Below are 11,890 nucleotides of genomic sequence, written 5' to 3'. Positions count from 1 at the left end.
AGTATGAATAAGTTGGAAAATATTTGTAAATCTCCATTCAATGCTGTGCATATAGGCTACTAGTCTTATGTGGGGCATAGTCTACCGAATACGTAAAATATAAATAAACTGACAAATAACAACTGACTAAATGAATGCTTTACACTGAATTACATTTGAATTACATTTGTAAATTACACTGGGGGGGGGGGGGGGGGGGGGGTTTAATCACATCGGACGTATAAGTCATTATTAAAAAGAAACCCATTAAGATAATCTGTTCCATAGACTCTTGTTTGCTCTGGGACACACCTGTTTACTTTCCCCAGCAGTTTATTCATTCAGAGGAGCGCATAACCAAGCACCCCCTGTTGTTTAAGAACCAGACACCCCCAACTGCAAGTCACCCCCCCTGTAGTTTAAACCCTTAACCAATCGCAGGACCCGGGGGGCGTAGGCCAACGGCTGTCCACAGAATTACTTCATTCTCAAACTCGATGTTCCCCAGTCAAAAAAGCGCCTGTCTTATTCCTCCAGTCATCATCCAGTCAGTAGTACGACAGTCAGTGCGGATCGTATCCTCGCCTTGCCGCTGCATAACAAGAGAGTGAGGAGAGAGCAGAGCCGTGCGGAGGGGACTGTGCGCAAGAGGAGGCGTTTATGTGCGCGCTAGAGCTTGTGGTGCTGAAACGCGCTCTGATGCACTGGCGAGCGGAGCCCCGCTGATCAGGAGAAACGGAGATTTGTTTTTTCTATCACCTATACGGAGGATTTACTCCAAGTACTTGGATTGATGCAAGACCTACCCTCTAAATCAACTTGATTTGAACAAACATTTGTAGGGAAATACAAGGAAACGATCAAAAGAAAGTTCTAAACTTTAAAGAGACGACCAGCATTGATGCTTAGACTGTGTTCGGATGGCAGTTGAGACTTTCAGCTCTCCGAGCTGAGGTTAACGTAACCTACCGGGGTTTTTTTTGTAACATTTACATTTTTTACCTTATTCAAGAGGTGGGCGAGGACCTGCAAAAGCTTCCACAGTCAGTACAGTCGGAGCTTTCGTGCGCACACTTTCAGCCTGGACTGCAGGACAAGTGTTGAAGACTCCGGAAAGATGTTGGTGTTTTACCTCGCATTGTGCCTTTTAGGAACAGGTAAGACCTTTTGTTTTAGTTCACTAAATATTCTAATGATACAATCGGATGTTTGCGTACTCCGTAGCATTGCGTCAACCTAATCATAACGCGATTGCAGCTCAGCGCGCTCCACTTTCAAGTTAACGCAGTCGTTTTAGTTGTGTCATAACTGCATTTTGTGACATATGAAGTCCTAGTGAGACTCTGGCGATATGTTGGGTGAGTGGCACTGCGCCAAATGCAAACAAGGCTAATTTGGAAATTAAACTTGTCCAATACAGGCGTGTACCCCAGCATAATGCAGCTCGTGTTGATATGGCTCAGCTCTCTGTATTCTTACAGAAAAGTACTTCAGCAGTGCCGTGGCACAGTGATGGTATTATGCGTATTTGCTTGATACTGCAGCTAGCCTACTTAATAATGGTGCATGTCCAAACGTGGAAGTGCCGTGTTTTTCTTTATTTTAATTTTTTTTTAGTTATTATTATTTGTGTTTCATTCAGTTATTTTTATTATAGTTATACACCTGTTGTCTGTGGATATAAAGAAACACTCTGGCACATAAAGAACTTGGTCGTTCAAATGTGTTTTTTTTTATGTGAGGTATGGATGCGCTTTGGTAACTTTTTTTGCAATTCAGTACAATGGAACAAGTGGCTGCGTTTCTGACTAATGCATTACTGGGCTTGAGGCTGTACTGTACAGACATGTTGACTTGAGGTTGATATCTAGTGCCCCATTTAGTGAGATCGTCTAGACAGCCGACTTGGTATAAGAGAAAAGTTGAAAAAAAAAAAAATGAACCAGGTGTGACCACGATAATGGCTATAGCTAACACCCTTGGAAAAGTGTGTTAAAAACCACAGAGGTACTGCATAGGAGATGTGCTGATGACAGTCTCCACAACAGAGCACTCTTAATAATTTCACAGCCAACGCCATCAGGAAGGCACCATCTCCTTTCTCAAACAGAATAATTGAACGGCATTAAATAAATATAAATGGTGGCGGGTAGAGGTGCGACATTTCTCAATACGGTCTAAGGGGAACCGGTAATGCGCGCGATCTGAAATATTATGCTCATCGCTGTGTTGATTTATTCATTATTTTGTACTTTATGTAGTAGTGCCACGGGCATCACTCGCTACCCTGATGTGAGCGTGAATGAGCTGGCTATTGCTTGCTGCACTCAGTCAGTGTGTGTGCTCTTTGTTTCTGACAGAGACTGCTTTAGCTGCGCAGCAGAGTAGGGTTGGGAACGGGGAACTGGTTCCATTCTTTAAAAACACTGGAATCGAATATTTTTTATGGCTTTTGACTCTATACGTTCTCGAACATGCTTTTTGTTTCCGCGATGCGGACGGTATACGCCGTATACTCTGACTGACTGACAGCGCGAGCGCGACGAGTGCAGTCCGAATCCAAACGAATGACTCTCATAAAAAGGTTCTTTTTAGTGAATCATAAACAAAGTATAGTTCGATTCCCGAGATGATTCGTATGAACCGGTTCTTTTGGTGAATCACAGGCATACAGCGTGACCAGTAGGCTATTTTTCGATACGACTCTTATGAGTAGGTTCCTTTTTGTGAATTACAAAAATACAGCGTGACAAATGTTGCTTGATTTTCGAACACATGACTCTTATGATGAGCCGGTTCTTTAGTGAATCAAAATCAGTGGTAGCGGCTATAATAGCCTGTTATTGTCATTACTTGTCATGTCATTCTCGAAATGAAGGCGATAATTGTTATTTAATGTCGTGAGATTCAATGTAAGATGACGTCTGAAGTCATTAAAATCATTAATTAATATTTTTTGTTGTTAAATTTTGGTTAAAATCTGAGGTTACATTTACCCTCAATTTTTTTTTCCTTCTCAAAAGTATATGTAAACCAGAATCATTAGAATCATCTTTCTGCAGAAAGAAAATCCATGTAAACTTGTCACTACACCACAACATTGAATTTGAATTATTTGCAAACTACTAAAAAAGTCTATCTGTGTACAATCTATCAAGGTTTGCTGTAAATATCAGTAGGCTACTCTGCATTCCTAAGTAGACAGTTGTTGTGAGCCGTATTGAGTTTTGTGCTGTTTATTTCACACCAAAGGCGGCGCTATATTTTGAATATTCTGTGTGCTTTGATTGAGAGAGGTTGATTCATTTGCGGAGAAGTACAGCATCCTCGAGCCTGGCCTATTTTTACCATGAGTCTGTTGTTTCCACGCCTTTTAACAAATATTTTATTCATTGGGTGTATTATTAACGCCGGCTTTGATTCAGCTCGAGATAAAGGCTTCAAAATCCCCCGGCCCTCTCAGATCCAAAAGTGTTTCTTCTCCCAATTAACGGCGTAACCGCAAGCGAGGCAAAGCGCTTTCGGTCGGCGCTCCAGTAAACGAATTAAAAACAAATGTTTATTGGCGGTTAAGCTGCGCTTTCTGTCTGTCTCTTTGATAAATGAGGCCGCTGTATTGACACGGATGGAGGCGGTAATTAAATTTAAATGTTGAATCTAAATGCCTAGCACTGTCATAAACTCGGAGGGAAAATATATATTTGGTAGAAATGTTAATAAAATGCCTGCATGGTTCTCAAATAGGCTCTAAATTTGTAATAATCATACACAGCATAAAAGTAGAATATGCTTAATTTTTGGTTTTATTTTAATTTAGCTCAATTACAAAGTCTTAGGATATGTTGTCAGTTTTCCTTTATGTTGAGTAGCCTATTGAGCTTTTTATGTGGACTTCCTAACTCATTTAAGAGTAAAATATGACCCTGGCTGCACTCTAGATGTTTTTCTCATCATTAAGTGGGTGTGTGAGTAAGACAGAAGGAGGGGGGAGAGGGAAGAATAGGATGTAGCAGAGCAATTCTTTGACAGACTGGTGGCAGCTGCTTTGGGAGGAGCAGAGAGGCTGCCGGACAGCCTGAACCACTCATCTCACCTGACATCTATACAAGCAGCACGCCACACTCTGAAAAACCACCAGCAGCTCACATCTGACTCACCAGCTCCCTCTCTGAATAATGGCTCGTGGTTAGAAAGCGCAGCGAGAGAAAGATTGTCCTGGTTCTCATAAACACGCATGCACCCTTACACACTCACCCAGATATATACACACCCAAACGTAGGTGCAAACACACATCTCCTTTATCTCTTGGTCTCTCGCTTGTTTGTCTTATCTGTCTTTCTCACTCTCACTCTCTCACACACACACATGATTTCAGATTGTCTGACAAGACGAAGGCTCAGAACTAGTAGAAAAGAGCAGGGATTGAAGCGGAGAACATGACAGAGTCTTGAAGAGACCAGCCTCTAGTGCCAGATATTCATGAGCATGCCCTTAACAAAGCTCCGCCGCTTCTTTCTCCCAGCCATAATTTGCTTTCTCGGAATGTCCCTCAGTCTCCCAGTGGAATTATGCTGCACTGTGCCATCAGTATTCCAAGTAATCTCCAGCACTTTTTTTTTTTTTTTGGAAACCTTTGGTGTGGGGTTAGAGTCCCATAAGGCAGCGTTCAAAGGAAGCGTGTTAAGATCATGAAACTTTCGCCTACTGCTTCCTTCCTCCCTAGTCCTTTTGCCTTGTAAAGAGCAAAGAAATACATAACTGACTATCCCTTTGTGCATTATTATTTCATTTTATCATTTTGTATCCTAACACACACTCTTATTCACATACTTTATTTCTTTTGATCATCAGTATCATCAAGGTGAATGATTGAATAAATTGACTAATTTATAATAGTATGGTGGTATGGCATCAATATATCAAATCTAATACTTGCGTATCATCAAAGTCCCTTTCAAGGAAAGTCTGTTCACTCTGCACCATATTTGCAACGCCTCCGGGCAGCTATTTAGGGTAGCTATAGACCAAGTCCTATCTATTTGAATGGGGGAATCCTAGAGTCTCAAAAACTGCTTGGCGAAATCAGCTACAAAATCTAACATGAACTGTACCATAAATGTTGTTTCCTATTATCAAATATTGTTAGTCTCAGGTTTCTATGGGAACCGGAATTTCTAATGGCAGCTGCAGTGACGCAATGACTGTACCAATCAGCGATTGGCTCCTTTACTTTAGAAGGCGGGACTATTCCACCATATTTTTGGCGTTTCGCCCATTCATAAGTAATAGGAGTGAACCGTCTTTCTATATCTATAGTTCTATAGTCTTTGGTGACATCCTGTCTTCAGATGTCTTTCTGGGACATTACACAATGCTGTGTGGTGTTGAAAAAAAAAAAGTCTATTCATAAACGTCTACTGAGAAATAATAATTACAATCTTTAAATACTTCGTTAGTTATGTCTAAGACTTGACTCGAATTTGTTCTAGATCATTAGGCGTCATTATGGTGCTTTGCCTGTCTGAAACAAGTTTCTTTAGTCGGTGCCTTCATACTAAATTGCTGTCTGTTAAGTAATTGACTGACTGGGCAGCAAGGCAGCTGGCTTCAGTTTCAGACTCAGCCGCACACATGTAAACACTCCAACAAACAGCTTTGCAGATCTTCAGTCTTAGCTGGCTCCATTAGAGGGACAGATAGTTTGACCTGCACACTCCCATTAGTGGTGGGGACTGCTGGGCGCTTAGATTGAGTGGGGTTGTGTTATGGTATTTCTGGCCTTCTGGCTCTCCGGGTTTGTTTTAGGAGCTTTCTGTATTATGCATGAGCCGAATGTCTTAGGAGACCTTATGGGGACTGAAAATGACTTGTTTGTGTATGTGTGTGTGTGTGTTGTTAAGAGGCTCAATGTTTGTATTGTATGTAAAGAGTGAGGTTGTATGTCACTCGGTGTTAGAGAAAGCATCAGATAAGATGCATCTAGTGTAAAGATTGGAAAAGCATAACATAAAATGTAGAATCCGTCTCTTTTTTTTCCGCTTCACCTGCTTTTTCTTTCCTGTGGAAGCCTGTTTTCACCTCAGAGTAAAGAATAACAAAATGTAAATGTGAAGTAAAGTTTAAAATAAGAAATAGCCACATTGTGAAAGGTATAAAGGCATAATTACGAGAAATAAAGTGAGATAAAAGTTACAATTACATCTTTTTGAAACTATTCTTTCATACATCGCCTGTTTTTCCTTATTGAAAAGGAGTAGCGAAGTTGGAAGGCAAAGAAGTTCAGTGGTGAGTGTGTGCGTTTGAGTTAGAGAGAGTAAGTGTGTGACACACACGATTCACAATAGCGCCGATGCAGCAGAATCTGTCTGGTGCTGGAAGACTGCTGCATTATTTAGGAGACGCTCGTATGGCATAGATATGGATGAGTTTTGGCCTGCTTTGATGCGCTTGCACTCTGCAGAACGGAGTGAGATGGACTGGCTGCGAGCGGCTGAGTGCTCTGGGCTCTTTTACAGGGAGAGGTTGGCGCTCGGAGACAAATTCAACATAAAGGTCAGTTTTGTTTACAGCAGAGAGCAAATCGTGAGATTTTCTCCCCAGACAACATTCTAGCGTACGAATTTTATATGTGTTGCTGGGACTGATGCTGAGAATGACATTTAAGCTGGTGAATAGGACTTAAGGGATCAGGATAATGCTACACCTTTACAGTATCAAAGTTAACTTTTATAGCACCTCCTGTGGAGAAAAGGCCACAACTCCTTGTTTTCCATCTTTTTCCCGCGCCCTCATTTGCCCATCATAACGTTCAAACCGTGCTCCTGATGACACATACAGCTGTTAGGTTGGGGGGGTCTTGAAACAATGGCGCTCTCTGTTTTCTGCTACACACAGCCGTATTGTCTAATTATCTTTCACAGACATAAGACGGCGACCCTGGGGTCTCACCCACGTTTTTCCGCAGCACCCCCCCCCCCCCACCCCACCCAAGACAGAGGCACACACAGAAAAAAATATTGAGGAGAATTAGTGGAACAGAGAAAGCAAATGAGAAGGTTTTGGAGGGAAAGGCTGTAATCAGCTTGCACATGCAGGAGCACATAGATAAAGAACTTGGCATTGCGTTCAGGGGGGCTTTTGTTATCAGCTGTCAGTGTCTCCAGCCCGCACGGCTAATGGCAGAGCCTAGAGGAGAGGTGGCCAGTTGTTCCTCACTCTGGGACAAGGCCATCTCTTCCATCTCCATTGTTTTTTTTCTTCCTCTAACCTCGTCTCCATCCACCCACATCCTCACCTCATTTTCCTTGGGCGGAAAGACGAGTGAGTGGACAAAGAGGAATTGTGCTGACTTCTTCCTCTAGAGGAGAAAATGAAAAAGAGGGCAATGATGTCATCGGAGGTCTTCAGTTACATTAAAATGGACAGTTTGTTTTGTCAAGGCCGAGAGTGACTCCTAGAGTGGAATTTTATCTAATGTATCCACGTCCCCAGGGATTCCTCTCAACAATGTTGTTGTTTTTTTCCCCCTTCTGTTTATTCTGATGACGAGATGCAGTAGGCAATAGGGTCAGATAATCACTGATATTTGCATACAGTGGAAAAAAAAGAGGGTGTTTACTGCTGACATTACTCCCAGATCACAAAGGGGTGAGGCTCGGCAGCCTGAGTTAATTTGGAGAAAATCATTAAAACAATGCCTAAGGAAAGACACAAATTCAAACACTCATCTCCTATTTTAAGAAGCACTTTGCTTGCATTTTTTTCTACCAAAATGCGCAAAGTGTCACTCGTTACTGGGGGAAATGTATCACAATTTGGTACCAATAGAAGCAGGGAAGTGTTTTGACACAGGCGTGTGTAGAATGAGCTGGGATTTGGTAGAGCGCGCATTGGCTTCTATTTTACTATCACCTCCAGTCCTCCAAGACAAAATTTCATATCTCCTGCTGTGACACAGGAAGCAACAGTAAATTGAAATTTATCTTCCATGTTGCTGCAATATCTGGGCTCATATTATCCTCTCGAGCCGAGATCCCTAAGCCCGGTCTTAAAGATGGCCCTGATATGAGAGGATGTTTTCTGCGCTGGGAAAATCCAATTCTGCTATGAAAACTGTTCATTAATTTTATCTGTCTGTTTATTTATTGAATATTAGATTTTTGTGTTTACGTTTGGGGGAGAATGCTGAACTGCAAATCATTGAGCTAGATTTGACATTATGTTCCTTTATTACTTATCTGTTCTGGGATCTGTGTTTGTTATAGTTATGGATTTTATGCAAACATTCATTCATGAGTCATGGAAGTTCAGATGGACTGACAGCTAACAGTAATTGATTGTTTTTCTCTCTCTCTCTCACACACACACACAGTTGAAGGTTGTGCCAGAGGGGCAGCTGAGATGAGTGTCTCATGGTTAAAGCTGCATGGCCTTTTTAGGGTGATTAGTCAAAGCCTGACTGTTTAATTAATGATTACTCCATCACAGAAGACATTGTGTGCCTGAGAGAGACAGAAAAGCTCTTGAAAAAGCCACAGTCCGATTGTAATACTGCTTCAAGATCTATCATATACTCTAGTACAGTGGTCTAAGTCATTTTAAGTTTTGACTGTCACATTGTGCCACTTAGATGTTCTCCATAGCATCCAGCACAACAAATTAAAGCTTTTCTGTTATACTGTTTCATACCAATATAGCAAGTGTAGTAAGTGTCTTTGACACCCTTGCACTGGTGATTTCAGTCCCGCTAATGCTGCATCTGTATCAGGATAGGATCTTATACCTGCTTCCATTATAAGATAGCATCATATTAAACAAAAGATCTCAGCTCAGCACAGCCCTACTCGAGCCTTTGACATAAAGACTGTCATGCAGACTCTCAGGGAAGACTCTCATTATCAGCTATTTGTGAGCTCATTCTCTCTCTATCTGTCTCTCTTTTTCTGTCGCTCTCGCACTCACATCCCTTAACCAAATAGTTCTTCCTCTCTGGAAACCCCAGTGGAATGTGTGCGCAAATATTGTGATTGTGAGCTCGACCGTTAACCATAATACTCCACACCGGAGAGAAGACCTTACTCAAACTCCCCCACCACATCAGGGTGAAAGGCATCTCTGTTTGGTTTTCAGACAGCTGGGCAAGATATTGAGAAAAGCATACATGTCTTTCCTTCTCTCTCTCTCCCTGCACCGTCTTCTTTCTCTTGCTTCTTCTTGATTGCTGGGATATTACGGCGTGGCTTTGAATGCCACAGTGGGAGGTCGAGGGAGAAGCTGGCCAATTTGCTATCAAGCGAGGGGTGTCAGTCAAAGCGCGTCAAACAAGCTTTCCGCCGTCACTCATGTGTCCAAACATGGTAATTTTATTGAGCGATCCAAAGTGATCTGAAACAAGTCAGTGCCTTTGGAAAAAAAGAACAGGCGATCAAATGATTTGAAAGGTAGAAAAGATGGCGATAAAGAAAGTGAGAGAACCATTTAGCCTAGGTGCGGAAGGCTTAGGAGTCCATGCAGCTTGACAAAATGGTGTGCCAAGGCAGAAAGGGAAGAGAGGAAAAGAGGGGGGGTCAAACAGATTAACTTCCAGCATCTTAGCTCTGAAGGTAATTGATATCCTTGTACTGGTGTGAAGGAACCCCTTCATCTGTTCTCCCAGTTTAAAAGTAGGAAACAGAGTAACAAAGACATACCAGATGAAAAAGTGACTGTCTGACACAGGAGACTGCATAGGGCATGTGGACACCTGGGGGCAATGATGAAGCATTAACAAAGTAGACAAGCTTTGAATGCACAGGTTGGGCAGAGCTGGGTGGATGAAAGGGAAAGCAAGGGTGTGGGGTTCGGGGAGGGGGGGTGGTGGTGTTGATGGGTTGAATTTGATACACAGCCTCTTTCAGACGATGAGGTAATGTCAGGCAGTGCCCCTGGACCATCCTGATTGATGCATTCCAGCCGCTCTACTGCTGTGGGAGGGCTGTAACGGATTACAGCGCTGAACCCTGCACGAAGAAAGACAGAGAAACCTCTAATGGTCTGTGACTATTGTCTGGGTGAGGCATCCAAACCCTGCAGTTCTCTGCGGAGTTGAAGAGGAAGTTCACACACACACACACACACACACACACACAGGGACAGGTACACGATACGCACTGAAAAGAGCTACCTCAGCGTTGTTGTGCAGGATATTGGCTGTTTACTTTTGAAATTCTCTCCCTGGTTCTGGCTTGCTGTAAACACTGGTGTGGGGTGCTTGTCAGTCACAGATAAGGACAGAGATAAATAGGAGAGGGAGGGAGTGAGATAGAAGACAAAGAGAACAAGGAACAAAGAGAGACAAAGAAAGAAAAGTTGCTAGCTAAACATAATGTCTCTTGGAGTGAATAATGAGTCTGTATGGACAGACGGAGTCTAAAAAAGTGATCTGCTTACATTGGCTGAGCTTTTTAGAACTTTACCAAGCCGCAGCACAAAATGCCACTTTTTATGCATTTGCATGCATAAATATGCCTATTATGCAGATTAGAATGGAATGGGCTCCATAGTCCCACAATCCTTCACTCTAATTGCCTGAAAAGACCAGCTTAGACTAACATGAGTTTCTGTGAAGATGGTGTGTATATACACCGATCAGGCATAACATTATGTCCACCTTCCTAATATTGTGTCAAACAGCCCTGACCCGTCAAGGCATGGACTCCACTAGACCCCTGAAGGTGTGGTATCTGGCACCTAGATGTTGGCCGCAGATCCTTCAAGTCCTGTAAGTTGTGAGGTGGGGCCTCCATGGATTGGACTTGTTTGTTCAGCACATCCTACAGATGCTCGATTGGATTGAGATCCGGGGAATTCGGGGACCAAACTCGTTGTTGTGCTCCTCAAACCATTCCTGAACGTTTTTGCTTTGTGGCAGGGCACATGATCCTGCTGAAAGAGGCCACAGCCACCAGGGAATACCGTTTCAATTAAAGGGTGTACATGGTCTGCAACAATGCTTAGGTAGGTGGTACATGTCAAAGTAACATCCACATGGATGGCAGGACCCAACTATGTTGTTCACCAGCTAGTGATGCTGAACAACACATGATCTAAAATGTATCCTGGTAAGCAGATTTGCTAGTCTTTACAGGAAAGTATTCTTAATCCAGAGAAGGACACAGGACAAAATTGCTTGCCATCCTTAGGTACAGCATAATAGAATAGGACAAATACATAAATAAGAAAAGCCATCAAGCAGGCAATGAAGTGTGGACTGGTTCATGTGTGGAAGAGAGAAGGAGAAAGCCCCTACACTAATGCAAACGCTTGGTACTTAACCCCAAACCACTTGTTTTTGCTTTATTCTCGAATAGATTGTGTATGTTTCTGGGCTGTGACAAAAACAGCTTCACCAGTATGCTGAGAATGCATAGGTATTGGAGGACACAGCAGGTCTTCTAGCTCTGGGCTCCAGGCTGGCTTTGTGCGCAGCAGGCTGCTTGGTTTCAAGCATTCCCAAACAGAGACACCTCAGAGCAGGTGAGAGAATGATGAGTGTGTTCCCGCTGGAACTGCACTTCTCTAGCTTCTACTCACTTACAGCAGCAGGCGAAGGGTGGTACTCTCCTGCCTGAAGATACGGGTTTAGCTTTCTCTATGAGCTGCGTACCAGTGTGTAGAGATTTAGTGATGATTTATGAAGCCCCCTGGAAAACGGGGCACAAATGTGAAAGGTTGTCATATGATACTAACATCTCGTCTCCAAAGTCAATGTTTTGTTGAGTTTTGGTGGAGATTTGAGAAAGCTTGTTTAGATAGAAAGGATTTCACAGGCAGAGGAATTTGTGTGAGTATTTTTTCAGAGACTCGTTTGAGCTTTGTACTACTAGAATGGCCAAAAAAGTAAAAATAAATAAATAAAAAAGTGTGTTTATA

General features: G+C 42.6%; 1 protein-coding gene across 1 annotated transcript in view; it reads left to right on the top strand.

Annotated features, from left to right (window-relative positions):
* The first annotated feature begins 475 nt into the window (after positions 1-475).
* Positions 476-11,890, top strand: part of kirrel3l (kirre like nephrin family adhesion molecule 3, like) — a 48,129-nt gene continuing 36,714 nt past the window's right edge. The window contains exon 1 of the mRNA XM_079823679.1: positions 476-1,136. Within this exon, the coding sequence (XP_079679805.1) occupies positions 1,097-1,136 (40 nt within the window). The 5' untranslated portion in view covers positions 476-1,096. The remainder of the gene's footprint in view (positions 1,137-11,890) is intronic.

Source organism: Gobio gobio, assembly GCF_949357685.1.
Source record: "Gobio gobio genome assembly, chromosome: 8".
NCBI lineage: Eukaryota > Metazoa > Chordata > Actinopteri > Cypriniformes > Gobionidae > Gobio > Gobio gobio.
This window is presented reverse-complemented; position numbering and strand designations above follow the sequence as displayed.